The following is an 18524-nucleotide window of genomic DNA, read 5'->3' on the forward strand; positions in this document are numbered from 1 at the left end:
CAGTCAGTACCTCTGTGCCTGCTGGGTTGGGCCGTAAGGATTCTCTTGCCCTCAGTTCCCTTGATGCCCGTCATGGGATCCCCCAGTGCAAGGATGCTGGAGGAGCCACAGGGATGTTCTCTGACCCACTCTTTCCTCTTGGTCTTCAGGTTCCAGTGTCGGTGGCTATGATGACACCTCAAGTGATCACTCCCCAGCAAATGCAGCAGATCCTCCAGCAACAAGTGCTAACTCCCCAGCAACTCCAAGTCCTGCTCCAACAGCAGCAGGCACTCATGCTTCAACAGGTAATTGTTTCCTTAACAGCTGTTGAGGTGACCCTAATGTGTATTCTGGAGGCTTTGCCTCCCAAAACACTCCTGGGGAAGGAAGCAGCCCACATCTCAGGTCTGGGCCTTGGAGCAGCCGTGCTTTGAGCTGAACTGCCTGCTCTTTTGTTTTTAATTCTAGAAATAGCTACTGGAAACAAATCCAGGGAGCAGTGCTAGGAGTGTTTCCAAGATCAGCTAAATAATACAGATGCATATTTAAGTGTCAGGACTTCTGCAGATGTCCCTGTTGCTTTCGCCTGCATCCCCCAAAAAGCTTGGTGTGCCCTGACTATTTGGAATATATAAGGTAGAAGGGTGATGCTTCCCAATTTAGACTTCATTATGTCCATCTGGAATCATAAAGAACTGTGGAAACAGTGGCAGTAAAAGTGGAGAGGTTTGCAAGCCTTAATCTGTTTGATTTCAGCCAACATACACTGTGTGGTGTGTCAGTGCTTCTCACAGCCCATGGTCCTCTCTCAGCTGGAAGTTGGCCACTGACAAGCCCTGAGGCTCTGTTATCATCGGGTTTGGCACAGCAGGGTCTCACAGACCCCAGGTGGGGGTCAGCACCCAGCCCAGCAGACCTCGTGTGCTCCCTCCTGGCAGCCAGGCTCCCTCCTGCCCACGCCGGAGCGCTGCCTGCACAGTGCACATCTGGGGAGCGGGAGGAGGAGAGTATTTCCCAGGATGTCTGTGCATGTATTGAACAACACTTAATACAGTCAAACCCTATCATTTAGAAAGCATGTGTGTTTCACAACAGAGATTCGCCAGGCTCTCTCAGCAAGGGCATTTTGGCTTTGTTGTTACAATCAAAGGTCATTCCTTGCCTTATTTTAATTAGTTTGTGTAGAAAATGGTATGTTTTTCATCAGTTCATTTTGGAGATTACTTTTCAAACGATAATGCCAAGAATAGTCAGTGTGCATTGAATTTATTGTTGAGTTTCAAACTAAAGGTCAGGCCATTACAGATAAAAGGATGCTATTTTTCAAATCACAGTTTGTGTGTTACACCAAAAGGGACACTGAATTGGCTCTTCACTTTGTTACTTACCATCTTTCCTTTTCTTTGTAGCAGCAGCTTCAAGAGTTTTATAAGAAACAACAGGAACAGTTGCAGCTTCAACTTTTACAGCAACAACATGCTGGAAAACAGCCTAAAGAGGTACAGACAATACCCATTTTACTTTCAAACCACAGATCCCTGGGGACTGTCTAGTGGCTATTAAACTGTCATTCATCTTATAAATGATTGCACAACTGAACTGACTCTATCGGGCCTCAGCTTTCAGATTTAGAGTTATTGTCCTGTTTTTGCCTGTGTTTTCCTGTGCTTTCCATTTGCTCGCTGCCACATATTTTATAGCAGGGGACCAGGCCTTGCTGCTTGGTATGAGTCCTGGAGCAAGCATCTAGATTTGTGTCTTGGGAGAGTGCTTTGGGAAGTTAGTTATGGTGTAGAAGGGAGGGGGCAAGGCAGCAGGCCCAGTTATGGTGCTGTCCTCTCTAAACAGGGCAAAATGCCAAGAGGTGCCTGAGTTTGGGCTTGTACTTTCCAACCTCAGAGGTTCTGGTTGGATGTTCCTCAGTTCTGGGCTGAGCAGGAGGGATTTCACTGGAGCAATATTGACGGTGACACAGAGAAGAGGTCACAGGAGACCTCACTCTGATGCCACCACAGTCCATGGCAGAAGGGGACAGGCCAGAGTAGCTGCCTGTCCTTTAAATACAATTCCCTTTGAAAATACCAGTCACATCCTAAACTTTGTTTCTCACTTTTGGTGTACTTAAATTTAATTTTGCTGCATTTACATTTTTTTAAGGCACTGATTTAATCTCTTAATTTTTGAGGAGTTTGAGAGTTTTCTACTTAATCTGACATCAGTGCTGGCTGAGGTAGATCCTAGAAAGCTGCCTCTTGGCACGACATGCTGAGCAATGTCCTGCGATTGCAGCAGCACTTGTGTCACTCAACATGGGGCTCTGCTCAAAGCACACACCAGTTTCTGCGCCCCAACCCCCTTGAAATTTCGGCTAATTGTGCCACCTGTGCCAAGTTTTAACCCAGAGTGAATTTTTCCAGCTGAGTTATAAACCCCTGAAAACAGGGGGGTTTATAATGGAAACGCTGACACAACCTTAACCATAGCGCGCTTACGGGCGCCGCTATAATAAAAAGGGAACAGATTAAAAAGTGTCTAAAATGTAAATCTAAAGGACTAACAGTAATTAAAATGGAAATGGCACAGGGAGGGAAGGCATGTAATTGTGAGATATCACTGTGCAGAATGCTCTCAGCTTTGTTTTGCTGGCTGTTTTTCTAATTCAGTAGGGCTTACTCATCAGTGGCAGTTCAATGCGCGTTAATGACTCTGGGATGCAGGCATCACTCTGGACAAAGAAATGATTATTGTGCGGTCAAAAGAAGTTCAAAGACAAGAAGGGAATTTCAGTTTTTTCCTTAGAGATCCACATTCAAGAGCATATAAATTAAGCCAAATGTTAAAAACCACAGTCTGAAAGCTGACTTCAAAGTCACAACTCTCTAATTAATGAACTGCGAGCTTCAGTTTGGACAAGTCGTGGTTTGATGCGCCCATAAATCAACATGACAGGTCTGTTTCACAGTCTCAGACAGCGCTTGTCATTGAGTCACATCAGATGTAAACACAGCAGAAAAAAGAGGGAATATGAAGGAGGTGCAATTGATCAACAGAATTGGTAAAAACCCACTTTTGAAACGCATTATGCATGATCACAGGAAATGGCGATAGCCTCAAGAGGCTTTCTCCTTCTGCTGTTGCTTTTTTGAATCAGATTTCTAACAGCCTTCAAAAGGGAGAATAAGAATTATGGAGCTTCTCCCCTGTGGCTGGCAGGCAATAACCCCCTGTTGTTATTTTGTGCTTCTTTCTTTTCAAAGGCGTCAAAATTTAGTTTTTTAAAGATCTTTAACTCTATATTTGAAGACAAACAATAAAGGGCTGCCACTGTCATTCTTATCAGTTACCAGGGATTGTATTTTTTCTTTCTGTTGCCACTTCTTATTAACCTCTTATTTGGTCTATTAGACATAGTTTTGAATGCAAGCCTGCATGCTGGGAGAACATGAAAGTTCAGATGAGCTCAGAGGGCAGATAAAGAAATTTGAAGGGGAAAGTTACACAGCAGAATGAACGATAAAAGTTAACTCTTCTAAATTGCTGTTGTCAGACAGGAGAGCATCTCAGACACAAAGATGAGGGCTCAGAGCTTAAAGAAAAAAAGTACTTTGTGTTAAAAAAGACAAGAAGGGAAGTTAGACAATGTGATGGCATTTCAATATCTAACACACTGATTTACTGTGGTCACACTTCTGATATTACACTAGCGAAAGCAACAATAAGAAAGGGCTCCTTCCTGTTTCAAGAAGAGCATTTTAACATGATAGCTGGGAAGGGAACAAGGACCCAAGTCTCTCCAGCCTTTTCTAGGGATTTGGGGGGGCATTTTTGCTGATGGTTTTAGTAGAGACCTGTTTCAGCAATCATTTCACCCCACAGGTTTGTTCAGCCCAGCTTAAGGAGGTTATTATTGTTAAATTAGCATGAAAAAGGTGGTCTTTTATGATTTTGCCTCTTTCCCCTCCCTCTCGCACTGCAAGCTGACGGCAGTGCCGCGGTGGGGCCGGCGGCTGCCGTGCTCAGAGAGCCGAGCATGTACCTTGGCAGATGGAACAAGGGTATCCATGTATGGCATCCCCAAGTCATTTGGGGAGTGCCTTGTCCTATTGTACAGTCGTGAAAGAAGGAAAGCAACACAAACCTCCCAGGCCCTGTTGGTGAAAGGGACCCGACCCCCAAGCAGAGCAACAGACGGAGCCCAGTGAGGTTTCTGGTGGGTTTTACTTGAGAGTTGCACAGGGTAGCAAAGGGTGAGCAGTGCCCAGCAGTGAGAGGGAGAGGTGCTGGGTGGGATCTCAGCCCTGTTCCCCCCAGGCTGTCCTCCCCTGGCAGAATTCAAGACTCTCCATGGTGTGGGGGCTGCAGAGATGCCGCTGGACAGAGCGAGCTGATTTCCGAACGGAGCCATTTGTCCTCCGGCAGTGCCACAGTTTATGTTAGGCAGTAGGGAGTAACCTAAGAAAGGAAAACAGACCTTTGACAGAAGCTTTAGGGAGGGGATCAAAAATGCAAGTTTTATCAGGATATTTCAGCATTTTAACACAGACTACTGACCTGACAAGAGGACTGCACCGAGACCTTTTTTGTATGCATTCAATTGTGAGAAGTAAACAAACTGCCTTGTATCCTGTGTTTGGTAACTGGGTGGGGAGCGCAGTTTGGCAACGTGTCTTGCTTTTAAATTCTTTCTTGGACAATGGGCCTTGTATACTTTTATATCCTGGCTTTTCAAAGTAGAGAGTGTTCAAGAGCTTTTCTTAGGATAGCTGAGGAGACAACCAAATGGGCATCAGTCAATTTATATAAAGGGCTTTTTTAAAAAAAAAAAACCACATTCTAACTTTACACTCAGATGGCAAATAGATAAAACACAGTTTACTACAGCTAGATTTGTATGTAGTACCATTTATTTTATATGTATAGATAAATATAAATATATTAACTACATATATTTAGATATATTACATATTTGAAAATGAATATTTATAAAGGGAAACATTAGTTTAACTCTTAATACAACTGTTGCTGGGGGCTGTGTTCGTCTGCTGCAGTGACAAACAGTTGCAACAACTGGATGTGTCTGAGCAAGCTGTTGCAAAGAATTGAAAACTCTGAGTTTCAGAATATCCAAACACCTATTTGTTTGTGTTCTTCAAGTCCTCGATTTTCTTTGGAAATAAAATAAATTGAGTTTATAAATAAGATAAATAGACTGTCAGAGTGTTGTGGGTATAAAGTTTGTTGCAGTATTAAGGTTGATGGGGCATGATGGTACAGGAAGGTGGGGGTCAAATCCACAGCTGGTGTCTGTCAATTCTGCTCCAGCAACTCTGGTGGGACTTTTTCCCTGTGTAACACCAGTAGGGAATGGGGCCAGTGATCCTCTGGCTTGGTGTCAAGGAAGGGTGACCAAAAGCTTGGGATCTGCCTGGGTTTTGTTTGTGAAAGTATGCAGTTTGGTAAGAGTTAATTTTCTTTCCTTAATTGTTAGCCATAATGTGTATAAGACCTCCACCTTGATATGATTCCTAGCAGATTAGGGATATTAGATAATTTCCTTCTATTTATTGTACTACTGCACTGTATTATCTTTCTATCACTCAGATAATTACTAAGGAAATCTACATTAATTTTTTTTGGCTAGCACAAGGAACTGCTAAACACTGGCATGATGTATTGATGTTTTACACAACAAAAGTTTTCCTCCTGTCATTGTACAATAAATAAAAAGATATTTATCAAACTGCAAAGCCTTTCATGGATTTTAAAGAACAAAGCAAATAAAATACAAGATGAGCATGGAAGCAAAACCTAGAGGCTTCCTTAACTGAACAAAATTAAGGACTCTGAAGCCTGGAGTACTGTACATATTAAACACTCACATTCAAGTAAGATGTTGTTTGCTAAATTATGAATGTGTGTAATTAAAATCTAGTGGCTGTTTCTATGAAAGATTTACAATGTTATTTCATCGTTTGTCATGGCTAATTAACAATATTAGATGAAGTTTTTCTTCTTCAAAGGTCTGATTTTTTCTCATTTATTTATGTCAGAAGTGATAAACAGAGTAGTTAAAAGCTTCTCCGGGTACAGTAGTGAGAAAAGCAACATGTTCTTTTACACCTCAAAGGTTCAAGGTTCACATCCCTGTGGAGTAAAGCAACTCCATCTTCTTTCTAGTGAGAATAATTAAAAATTTCAAAGTGCAGAAGTAGCAGCCTTAAATACAGCACAGAATAATTCCAGCATAACAGAAAGTATTGTGAGGCTTGATGGATGAAGAAGAGAGAGTAAGTATAAAATACCACAAATTAAGACAGTCATATTGCTTTAATAGTTGAGACAGCCCTTGAATGAGCAAACAGAGCACAGTGCAGGGTTGTTTCTTGTTACATCTAAGAGTGGTGTGATAGTGGGGTGTGATTCTCACCTTAGACATGTTCTTTGCCTCAAAGAATTACCCAGGACTTCAGAGCTGCCAGAAGTGTTTGCTTTACCCAGCACTGAAATGCAGCCACTTCTGGGGTAAAACATGACCACGTGGACCAACCAAGAAACACTGCAAACATTTTTAATTGGGATGTCAGGAGCGGTTTAAGTAGGATTAAAGTGACCAATGGAGATGGGAATCTCTAGCCTTCTGGTTACCTATAGCATCTAGGCATACCTGGGCATCTTTGGCAGAGGTGCTGGGCTTGCTGTCTTGACCTTGATACTGGGTGACTGCAATCAGAAGTTGAAATGTGTTGAGGCAAGGAGCCCTGTAAATCCTCTGCTTTGCTCTGTATTGACAAATACAGATGTTTACTTTTATTTTTGTCTTTTCCAGCCCCAGCAGCAGCAAGTGGCCACACAGCAGTTGGCCTTTCAGCAGCAGCTCTTACAGATGCAGCAGTTGCAGCAGCAGCACCTCCTGTCTTTGCAGCGCCAGGGGCTGCTGACAATCCAGCCTGGGCAGCCTGCTCTGCCTTTGCAACCCCTTGCACAAGGTAGGTGAGGTGGCAAAGCCGTGGCATGTGTGCACACTCACAGGGAATTGTCAGGCAGAGAGAGAGTGAGCTCATAGGCTCATAAAATAATAAGCACAAAAAGATGCTGACGGATAGGGTGGACATTATAAAGGTGGTTTTGGAGTAAGGCAGTGCTGCAGTCATGGGCTGCTCTGTCTGGTGGAGGGGCAGGGGGTTTGGAGTTCACCTGCAGCTGCACAGGTATAGAGCTGCCAGCTGTATTCTCCTAGGTTTGAAATCCTTCACAGGAAGAGTCTTCATCGATTCCTGGTGCTAGGTTCATGGCTAAGGGTTTTTCTTTTGCAGATGTGTGATTTGGGCTGTTTCTGGTTCCAGCCTGTTGAAGGGCTGGCTCAGAATGGTTCTGACCCACAACTTCAGAGCTGGAGAGATCTCAGTGCCCTTGGCTGTGCCTGCCAGGGAGAGGGGGTACTGCTCTCCACAACAGCTTGCACAGCCTCTGTCACTGCCTCTGCTTCACAGCTTCATTTCTCCCTCCACACTGAAGCAAATTGGGATTAACTCTGTTTAATTTTAATGGTGTTATTGACAATTAGATCCTTCTACATCTTCATTCAGTCCTTGCACTCTGCATGAAGTTACTGCTTTGCTGAAATCCCAATTTATTTTCTTTTTTTTAAGACACTGATACAATGAAAGCACTACTTAAGTCACAATACTTTTGACAGTGATTTTAACCCGAGTTTTTTATTTCCTCTATCTTTTTTTCTGGCTTAAGTTTGTAATTTTACTTTTTAAACTGGGTTTGTCTGTGAGCCTTGGGACATTTTAAGAGACTTCCCTGAGCTCTGGCTGCTGTGGTTAAGGCAGAATGTTCAGAGTTGACATGGCTCAGACATGCTGTGGCATCAACCATGATGCTGGTATTTCTGAATAATCCAGCCTTTGCCTCCCATTGCCCCAAAAGAAATTTGAACATTCACCTTAAAAACTTGAGTCAGCCTGGGCTGAATGTTTTGGGATCTTCAAAGCAGCCTTAGGGCTGTTCCTAGTTTCTAAAGCATGTAATGAATTTACATTCAGCTGTGAAATGGATGGGACAAGACAAAATTGCTTCTGTTCTTCACCCTCCTGTTTTTTTCTGTGTACATAGCTGCAAATAGGAGAGTGAGGTGGCTGGTGAATATTATCTTACATGGATAAACAGAGGCCAGACTCTGGGGAGTGGAACCTACTTTGCTGTGTGACTGATGTGCTTTATTCAGGCTTATTTTTGGCAAATCCCGAAAGGCATTTGAGCACTTAACTCCCATCTTGAGGGGCTGAGCTTTTGGGGAGCTGACACCTCCCTCTGCCAGACTCAGTTTAGTGTTCCAGCATTCAAGAGCTGGACACCTGGTCCAGGAGTCAGAGGCAGATGTATGGAAGGTGGTGCCTGGTAGGGAGGTGGAAGATGAAGCCTGGGGTGGTACCTGATCAGTCACCACTGATAGGCAGTGTGATGGGGAGAAGGCATGAAACGAGTCCAGGAAGAAGGGCATGTAGATGAAATGCCATTTGTGCTTGGAAAATGTTGGAACATGCATTAATTATGCTCCAGATTTATTGTTGGAAGCATCTCGGGCTGTTCCCACACACCCACTGGACTCAAGCTTCAACCTTTCAAATTTTTCCCACAGCTCCTATACTATTAAGTTGACTCGGTAAGGTTCATTGTATAGTCCATCAGTTAAGCTGTCCAAAGGAGGGCAATTGGGCAGTGACAAGACATGCTCATGTGTAATGTGAAAGAAATGAATGTGGTGATGCATGAAGTGTAATCTGTGCGGTAACACATCGGAGACACCAGTAGGTAATTCAGCCGTCGTGGCATTGATTGATATGGTGAGCAGGGTAGTGTAACTATTAGTCCTCGCCAAGGAGCGTATTTAAAACCTAAAGGGTGCTGACTTGCATGCTGGAGACGACATAAACATAAGCAGAAAGGGCTGGCTCTGGCAGGGAAATGAGCTGTGTGAGCGTTGGGGGCAGCGGGAGCCGGGAGGAAAGAGGGACTGGAGACTTCAGGCAGGTTGCAATACAGCACGATATTTTATTCTTTTTTATCAGAGAGATGATGGCTTAAAACTGATGTCATTATGAGGTTTAAATCAACTTTCTGCTTGCTTGAACATGGTCACCTGGGTATGGAGGTACAAGGACACAAAGAGGTTGAGCAACTCTGTTTGTCTTTGAGCTGGTGATACCTGGGGTTGGGAAATTGAGTTCCGTGAGCAGTAATCTGTCAACTGTCCCCACAACATACATTTTTTAAACCTGTGCCTACATTTTCTTTCATAATCAAGGAGACTAGTTGTCCTGAAAAATGCACTGAAGAGCCAGGGCTATAGTTTAAAATAACTGGTAATGGACACTTCTTATTTAAAAAAAAAATTACTTCTCTCATGCCCTTTTGTTTTCAGAACAGTTTGCAAGTCTGAGACAAATACTGTAAATCTGTGTATAAAAGAAGTAAAACCATCCCTCCAGTAAATGTAGCTGTGAATTCAGTGTAAAAGCATTTTACATTTATTCTTAAGTATCGGTAATACTAATAAATGCTTTGAAGGAAAGAATGCTACTTCTTAAGTGATATTTTCGTTGTTTTCAAAAGTAATAGATTGTTCAAAGCTGTGTGTTAGTTTCTTTTCAGTTTTTAATGCTTGCCTATTGTCTTACACAAAATAGCACATCCTTCAATGGTGTATTTGTGTAATCTTTGCTGCTTAGTATTTAGACACTTCTATAATCTAGATTTTACATCTGTACATAAAAGCAATTTAAAAATAAACCCAGTTTCAGCAGAGTTCTGAACTGCGAGAGCAAGATCTTTAGTAACTGCAAAATGAAACTGCAAATCACATTTCAGATCACCAGCAAGTGAAAATAATAGGAGTGAGACATCTGGGTGCCTGATTGCTCCCGTAGGTTCAGCAGTTTCAGGTCTGAATCCTGTCCCTGGTCTGTAGGAAGCTGCAGCCCTGGCATCAGTGATCTCGGATAATCGCAGCACAGTTCTGGGAGTCTGGCTTGAAATTTAGCTCTTGCTGTTAAAATGAAACTGTTAAATGTTAAATTACATAATTTATTGCAAGTGGTCGTGGATCTATTTGACTTGCTTTTACCATTTGTTCTATTATTTTATTTAACCATTTTGCTGGATGAGTGATGAGCATACCTTTCAGCTGCCCAGTTTGACAGGCGAGGCAGGGATTCTCTCCAGAATTATTCTAAAAGATCTAAATTTGGGGAAGGAGGAGAGGGGCTATTTTTAATTTTCTTTTATTAATCATGTGATGTAATCATTTTTTTGGCAAGGGGTTGTGTGCAGACATGAGTGACATCAAAGTTAGCTCTTCAAATTAATGTCACCCAGCCTAAAATCCTTATTATCTCCAGCACTTCCTCCCCCACAGCTGAGTATATTTTATTTTTCTTTCCATCTGTACTATAGTTGTCATTAATGCTAATGTGAATTACACTTGGATAGGAAGTTAGAGCAAACACCTTGACTTTTAGGGGATCTACAGCAAAGTATAAATATCTTGTCTGTTTTAATGGCTGTAACATTTGAGGCTTTTCCTTGGAATATAACATTAGTAGATCAGAAGGGACCAAGAGGAGAGGGGAAAGGGGAACTGGGAGAGGAGAGTGAATACTAGCCTGTATCTAATTAAAAACCTGCAAAAATCCAGATTTGGGAAAAAAAAAAAGGCCAGTTATTCTTTCCTTATTTGCTCATTCTGGAAAATAAAAATAGGTGTCGGCTCATATGGTCTCATATCAATATGTTATCATCAACAGACAAGTCTATTCACTATTGTTTCAATTGAGTAAACAGTGTGTAAGGGTCAGCCGTGCTCACAGGTAATTGTTAGTGTGCAGACAGTCCTGTCAAGCGTGGTGGCTAAAAATACATCCCACACTGTCACTTTGCAAGGTGTTTGAAAATAATAGCCCCCATGCAGCAAAACAGGACACAGGCTTGTGTACTGACCTTTTTCTTTGTTTAATTTGCTTGGAGGTTTAATTTCAGGGGACAAGTAATAATTGAATATGTCTAATAACTAAATGCTCATTTGGGACAAAATCCATCAAAATATAATTGGCATTTGGGGCTGATGAAAGGAAAATGATGTGGGTTTAGAGGAACGGATGTGTCCTAAGAATATCTGATCACTTAATGTATAAATTGAAGCCTCTTCCATAATATATATTAATTGCAGATACTTAAGGATTTTAGCATTTTTTCGTAGTGAACCGTTACCGGAGACCAACTGTTTTTGTTAATGCTACTCTGGGAAAGGCGGGGAAGGTTATTGGTCTGTCGTGCAATAATTTACTCCTCTTTGATATGCAAACGATCCACGGTGAATATAAAAAAATCCTATCAGACTCATTTCACAGTTCTTAACCACTTAGATTCTCTGGAGTCTATCGCCTCATTAGACCAGTGCTCTCCAAAGCTAGCATAATTAAAATCTTTAACAGTTTAGCAAAGTAAAGATGTTTGGCTGATCACGTTGAGATGATTATCTATCCATTGTATTCTAAATGACAAAAATAAATTAAATTTAGACCTTGGCATTTTTTATTATGTGTTTCAAATGAATATAATGCACACTGCCTCTTTTTTTTTTCTTCTAGTACCTTAGGTTGGGTGAGGTACATGCCTGTGTGAGCTGCTGCTGTACACTCAGAAAATGGCAGGTTTCCTTAGGATAGCTCCAGTGCTACAACATGGTGAAACAATGAACAGTCACCCAAGCGATGAGCTTGGAAGCACAGCGATGAGAAACCTCTTTAAAAACACACAGACACTGGCTATTATTATTATTGTTTCCCCTGAATATTTGAGTGACGTGTCTCTACTGCTAATTTTTTCCCATGGCCTTCTCTGAAAGAGCACTGAAATAGTCTGCAGGGAGAGAAACTTGACTTGTTTGATCATGTCACAAACATCAGGTTTATCCAAAAGCATGATCTCAGCTTGAGCACATGGTTCCCCTTCCGTTTGGCCCATCGGAGTTTGCAGTTTTCACTTGTGTTAGTTACTGAATGTTGTTTCCTAGCCCTGGTGTCCACTTGGGCACATTTGAAAAAATACATTTTTTTATTATTGTTTTTTCTTGAAGCTTATTTTCTGTTTTCGTTTTACTTTTGAATGGCTCATTAGCATCGATCTACGAAATGACAGTAATAATAGTGTTACTTGTATAGAAAGTTATACAGTTTTTCGGTAGACACATCCATCAATTAAGCGAGCAGTTCGAGAAACCAAAATTAATGACAAAGATAGGTGTGTTAATGAAATAATCATAGTATAATCAATTTGACTGTTAAAATTTGAAAAGCATTTCAGGAAGACAATATGAATTCATAATTTATGTCTAAAAGTGATTAATAAAAACTGTATTTAATAACAAAGCTATTTGTCATCATTTAAAACTTAAGCACAAAATTAGTCATATTGTGGTTCGTGTTGTCATAATAATAAAGCTGAGTATCTTTTTCTCTAAGACCTTCCTTGTTTTTAATAACAGGTTAGAAAGTAGGCACTTTTCATAATTAAAAAAAAAAAAAGGAAAACAAAATTGGGGGAAAAAGAAAGAAATTGAATGTTTTAGTTGACCACAGAGTAGCCCCTGCCTACCTTTGCTGTGAGTGGAGGGATTTCTGCCTCTGTAGGCATTCTGGAAGTGGACCCTTTGATGTAAAAATTGTGAAAAATAATATAATTAACATGGTGTTTTGGGTGGGTGTGGTGTTGTATGGATCCCCCTTCCCCACACCCTGGATTTTGCACTACAGGAGCGTTGCAGGTGTCACACCAGGGCGCAGCAGAGCCTGCTGTGCTCAGTGTTCGCATGTAGTTATTAAACAAAAATGCATGCGCAAAAACACACACAGGCAAAACTAACACTAGGCTTTGTTTACTGACTCTTTGATTTAATTACTGTTTGAAGACGGCCGAATTAGCTGTTAATTGATTTAATTATCCAATTTGTTTGTTTCAGGCATGATTCCAACAGAACTGCAGCAGCTCTGGAAGGAAGTGACAAGCTCGCACACGGCGGAGGAGGCAGCCAGCAACAACCACAGCAGCCTGGACCTGTCCACCACCTGCGTCTCCTCCTCCGCACCCTCGAAGACCTCCTTAATCATCAACCCACACGCCTCAACTAATGGACAGCTATCAGTCCACACTCCTAAACGGGAGAGGTAGGTCCCCAGTGGGATTTCCACGCTGTGCATCTCCGTGCGATGGCAGAATGGTTGGGAGCGATGGCCAACAGCCTTGGCCTCGGTTTTGTCCTACCACGTCTTGCTCTGTCTGGTGTTGGTGTGGCTGAATACAGTCTCCTCTGGGCAGAATATGCTCCTTTTGTTCACATCTTTATGGCTTGTTAATTGGATCAATGTGGGCACAATTAGCTAATTACAAGTGCATTGGGTGAGCATGTGAAGAGTGTAAGCTGCGTTTTTTTGAGTTTTGCATCACGGGTGGTGGTACTCTTGATGTGCTTTGGGTTTGCAGGTTGGAGGTGAGGAATAAAATCTGTTGGTCAGTATAATATTCATTTTTCTGCCAAATTTTGATGTCCCACCTCATCCAACATGTTTGCTTTTTTTTTTTAACTCTCTATTTATCTGCTTTCACAAGACAGGGTAGGCTTGAGTACACCAGGTTTCTCTAAAACAAAGTGGCTCTTTTTTTAAAGTGCTGATAAAATTAGCTAACTGGTGTTGTTTGGCTTTTAAAAGTGTGAGTTAATTTATACTTGCTCAGCTTGCATTGTTAAAAGAAATGGCTTAAATCAGGGGTTGTCTGTTGATGTGCTTCTCGGCGCAGGCTCTGCTTTATTCCAGGGGATGCTTTATTGCAGGTTTGTTTCTGTACACCCCCAGATTTCACTGAGGCGTGTCTAACAACGTAACTTTTGCTTACAGTAAGATAGACAGGCTCAGGCACCAAGGCCGTGGGTGCCAGTGTCGGCTGAAGCCTCGGCGTCACTGCCATAGGCGGAGGAGGAGGAGGAGGAGGAGGAAGGGTCGGAAGGAGTGGGCGCAGCGGGGAGGGCATTGCTCCTTTGCATTCAATAGAGCCCCTTTGCCCATCTAGAAATGTTATAGCAGACACTACTGAAAGCTGAATTTTATGGAAACTGATGGCTTTGTCTTTCCAACCTCCTTTCATTCATTAGAAAGAGGATAATGGAATTTTTAAGCCATAGAGTTTGTATTTCTGGTGGTCTGAGAGTAGATTGATAGGGAAGTTATATAAATACCTCTTACAGCTTTCTGATATTAAGGAAATGGTGCTGTTGGGAATAGATTTTAAAGGAGAGACACCCACTGTTGGAAGAACTGCTGTGTGTAAGACATCATTTATATACCCATTGAAAGGACGTGGGGGAACCTCAATGAACATATTTATAATGCATGTAAGTGCCAAGGGTGTGGTTTTCATGAAGACTTACACGGGATGCTAAAAACAATTTGATGTTTATTAAACAATTAAATTCCCTTTTTGCTGCAGGTAGAGCTGAACGAGATGGGCTTATGACTTTTCAATAAATTTTTTATCTGTTTTTCTTACCAAGTATATAAAATAAAAACCCAAGTAGTGAGATGGATCTTCTTTTCACTGAATAGAGGCACATGCTGTCTGCTAATGGCAATCTAACCCAGGAAATAGATTCAGTTCAGTTTGCAATGTATTGGAAATACAGGAATCTGTTCCAAAGGAGTTTTCTCTGTGTATACTGTTGAGCAGGGTGGGAAGTCTGTGTGTCTAAGTCCTGGAATTGTGGCCTGGAGGCTGCTGGACTTACAGGCAAGGTGATACCTATGTTTTCATTAGTAAAGTTCCAGATTAATTAGGAAGGCATAAACATGCCGTGGTATTGAGATTGTCTGAGTTTAGAAGACTTAAAATCCTGAGTGCCTGAATCGATAGTTGTATTGTTAAACTTGCCTTATACTTTTCTTGGATATCTATTGAGTTCTATACAATATCAAAATACAAAGATAGATGTATTTAGGAACACAAGTAAGAGGGCTGAAGACTGTTCTTTATCCTGCCTCTGTTTGGTACAGGGAGGGTTTATGCCATCCATTTGCTGCAGTGATTGAATTACATCTTTATCCATAAGTAGAGCAGGAGACTACAGGCAGGAGAATGCCTCCTGATGCACTTAAGGGTTTTGTTGCAGTCTCGTCAGGCACTGTGGTGCCTGCCTGGATTTCATGTGACACAGAAACTCCTTGGTGAGATGCTTTGCGCTGGTTTTCTTTCTGAAGGGGTATTTATCTACAGGCAGGGAGTTTAGGGTGGGGAGTGAGCAGAGAGGGACAGTCACTACTCTGCCATCAGATGTATATTTGAAAGCTCACAGAAGGTGAAGTTTTAGTGCACTTATGAAAGAGAGAGCACGGACACAAAGCAGGGTTTTGGTAATATTTTTTATTACCAAGGTTAGGACTAGAAGAAATTATGGAGCTGATGGGAGCATGAGTTTGCTGGACTTAACAGTGAAATCCATGTGTGTTCTTGTACCCAACTGGTTCAGCAGAACAAATACAAGGAGACTGGGAGGTGGTCCCTAGCCCAGACTTAGGTCAAATGGGTCTGTGGGAAGGGCTCACAAGGGAGTTATCAGCCCTTCTACCTCTCATCACAGCTTGGCCTGGCCAGGGCAGGTTTTTGGGTTGTGGCTTCTCCCTTCATTACTGCACATTGTGTGCAACTGGCTGTTAGCTCTGGCTTGATACAACCAAAAGCTATTTATTTAGATTTAACCAACAATAAAAAGCACATAGTAAAAGCTGTAAGTGTCCTAAGAGTTAAGCACAGCCACATCATAACGACTGCCCAGCAGCAATAAATAATCATATACAGGTAACATTAACTTTTAGGGTGTGCTGTAAAGCTGTTTTCAACCCCTTCCTCTTGGGTTTTTGAGAAGGAGTGGGCAACAGGAGGCAAGTTGCTTATGTGGGAGTTACTATCATCACTGTCATCTCTGGCACATGTCACTGGGACAGTTCAGGCTGTGCTTTACGGGGTTCCTGATCCCACAGGTCAGGTTGTGAGGCTGCTCAAGACCCGCAAGACAGGAGGCACCTGTGTTCAAATCAGCGGGCGAGCAGCAGGTCTGCCGTGTGTCTTGGGTAAAAACACATTTTGGTTATAAACAAGGGGTTTAAAATAGCAGGGGAGATAGTCATTGGCTGCTTGGTGTGCCCACGCGTCGCTGTGCCGTGAGCCCAGACTCACGGTTGTGCACAGAGAGGCTGCAGTCCTGCTCTGGCTGTGAGGATGCAGCTCTGGTGTCACTGGTGGCACTGGTAACTGTGGGGCTGCTGTGCTTGGAGCCAAGGGACAGCAAAAGTTCTCCTTTGTAGCTGAAAAGCAAACGGCAGGTGGGTGGCCAGAGCCACACAGGACATTCAAAATCAAAAATACATGCAAAAGCAGGAGGCATCCTCCCTTTTGGACAGTGCCCAGGGAGCATTGTGGTGCTGCTCTTGGTTTCTGTGTGCTCTGCAGGGCTTTCATGGGAATGAAATAATTCCAGCTATAAATAATGGGTTAATGCTTTCGTTCATTTGGGCTTTAAATGTATATTACATCTCTGCTTTTGTCCCACATTTCGCCCGGTTTCTGTAAGTAGCAGCAGCAGCAGCTCTGGGGTTTGGTGCACAGCAATCTGTTAAGGAGATAAATAATCTGCTTTGGCATGACACTCCTACTCTCCTCTTTAATTTGTCTTACACAAGGAAAATTATAATTAAATCATTCAGGGTAAACCCTTGAGTGTAGAGAAGGAAAAAACACACTTTGGTAAAGATTGCCAATAGAGACCAACTTCCCTGTTGTGCCGTGCAGAGACATTTATCAATATTCAGCACTATTAAAGAGAGAACATTTCGTGTGATTTGTGAGGCGGATGCCAAAGCTCAAATCAAGGCTTGTTAAGATCCTTTCCCCATGCAATCATGGGCATTCAGCATCATTAGAATTCAGCACTGACTGTGTGTTTCATGCTTTGATTTTACTCAGACAATTTAATAATGTTTATTGTGCTGATTATATATATAAATTCACTCAATGCAATAAACATACCTCAGTCATCAGAACCCTAAGGGAAATATTTAGTTATTGATACTTGTATTCACTCAGGATAAGGGAAAGTGAGACCATCAACCAGAATGCAAACCTCTCATCATCTTATCAGCATTTGGGTTTCTTCAGAAACAAGCAGTTTCTCTACACGAGTAAATAAATAAATAATGGGAGCCAGTTAAGTACATCTGCTGTGCTTAGAAATGTCAAGGACAGTACCTACTTTCCGTCTCACTCCACTGCTCCTTATTTGGTGGAAACTGTATTATTTTCTTTAGAAACCCACCATAACAAGGCGGGTGGATGCCCAATCACTTCATGTGACTACTAACTGTGTAGCCTGGTGAGCATCCCGAAACCTGCGTGCTTGGGAATATTCCCAGAGTAGGTTTGTAAAAGCAGAGCAGTGCAGAATTTACCCCTGCTTTGCAGTGAGCAGAGGTTGCTCCAGTTTGGGCTTGAACTGGGAGGTCTGAGGGTGCTGTGGAGAGGTTGGACACTGTGCTGGTCCCATCTCCTGGCACATCCCTCTGAGTGAGGCAGACCCAGGATGTGGAGGCTGTACACAGACAAGGAGTTAATGAAGGTCCAGATCTGTTAGTTTAAGAAACACAACTGTTGTTTACCAGAAGTAAGGTGAGGAGTTGCAGTGAAAGGCTACATATCCAAGAGACCTTTCTCCATCTGCCAGCAGCCCTATATAGGTCTGTCCTTTTTTATCTTTATACTCTTTCCAGCAATTCTGGGATCTTGTCCTTCCATATAAGCAGCCATCTCATAGGAAAAATAGATGGGATAAACAAGGGGATTTTAAAATTACTTTTTCTTGCCAGCGTGGCAGGAGGAAGCAGTCTGGAGAAGGCTTTGAAGGGAAGTGTGAGGAATGGCGTGGCAGACCACTGATCTGCTGGTTAGGCTTAATGCCCCATGTTTTACTGTTGTTACCTTCCATGCCAGCTGATCCTCCATCAAATTCCCAAGGCCCTTAGATTGAAGGCATTAGGATTCAGCACAATTAAGAATTACAGACTTCGGTCCATTATTAATGCTCGGGTTGAAACAGTTCAGCCTGCAGTCCATATGCTCCCAGGGCCTGATCCTCTCTTGGCCAGCCTCTCTGTGTAGTCCTGGCATTCGTTCTGCACTGGTGCCAGCATCAAATCTGCTCATCCATGTCGGCTCCCCTCAGTTGCTCCCTGCTGTTGATTTTTGCTAATTATACTTTACCCTCAGCAGAATTGCTTTGGATTAGGTAACCTCAGATCCATTCTCCTGTATGAAATGGCTGTTCCTGGGACCTTTTCTCCCCAGAGGTATTAGCTGCTGCATGTACTCTAACCCCCATTGTGACTCTTGTGCTGTTACCCACAGTCTGAGCAGCTCAGGTGCCTCCATGTATCTTCCTT

The 18524-nt window shown here is 42.4% G+C and overlaps 1 protein-coding gene across 20 annotated transcripts in view; it reads left to right on the forward strand.

The window, feature by feature from the left end:
- FOXP1 (forkhead box P1) overlaps window positions 1–18524 on the forward strand; it is a 380458-nt gene that overhangs the window by 304734 nt on the left and 57200 nt on the right. For 17 of the 20 annotated variants that reach the window (XM_071550237.1, XM_071550236.1, XM_071550248.1 and 14 more), the window contains 4 exons: window positions 150–287; window positions 1392–1481; window positions 6809–6968; window positions 13007–13211. In XM_071550237.1, the coding sequence (XP_071406338.1) occupies window positions 150–287; window positions 1392–1481; window positions 6809–6968; window positions 13007–13211 (593 nt within the window). The remainder of the gene's footprint in view (window positions 1–149; window positions 288–1391; window positions 1482–6808; window positions 6969–13006; window positions 13212–18524) is intronic. The other 3 variants (XM_071550249.1, XM_071550257.1, XM_071550252.1) reach the window with 1 other exon arrangement.

This window comes from Pithys albifrons, chromosome 3 (genome assembly GCF_047495875.1).
Source record: "Pithys albifrons albifrons isolate INPA30051 chromosome 3, PitAlb_v1, whole genome shotgun sequence".
Classification (NCBI taxonomy): domain Eukaryota; kingdom Metazoa; phylum Chordata; class Aves; order Passeriformes; family Thamnophilidae; genus Pithys; species Pithys albifrons.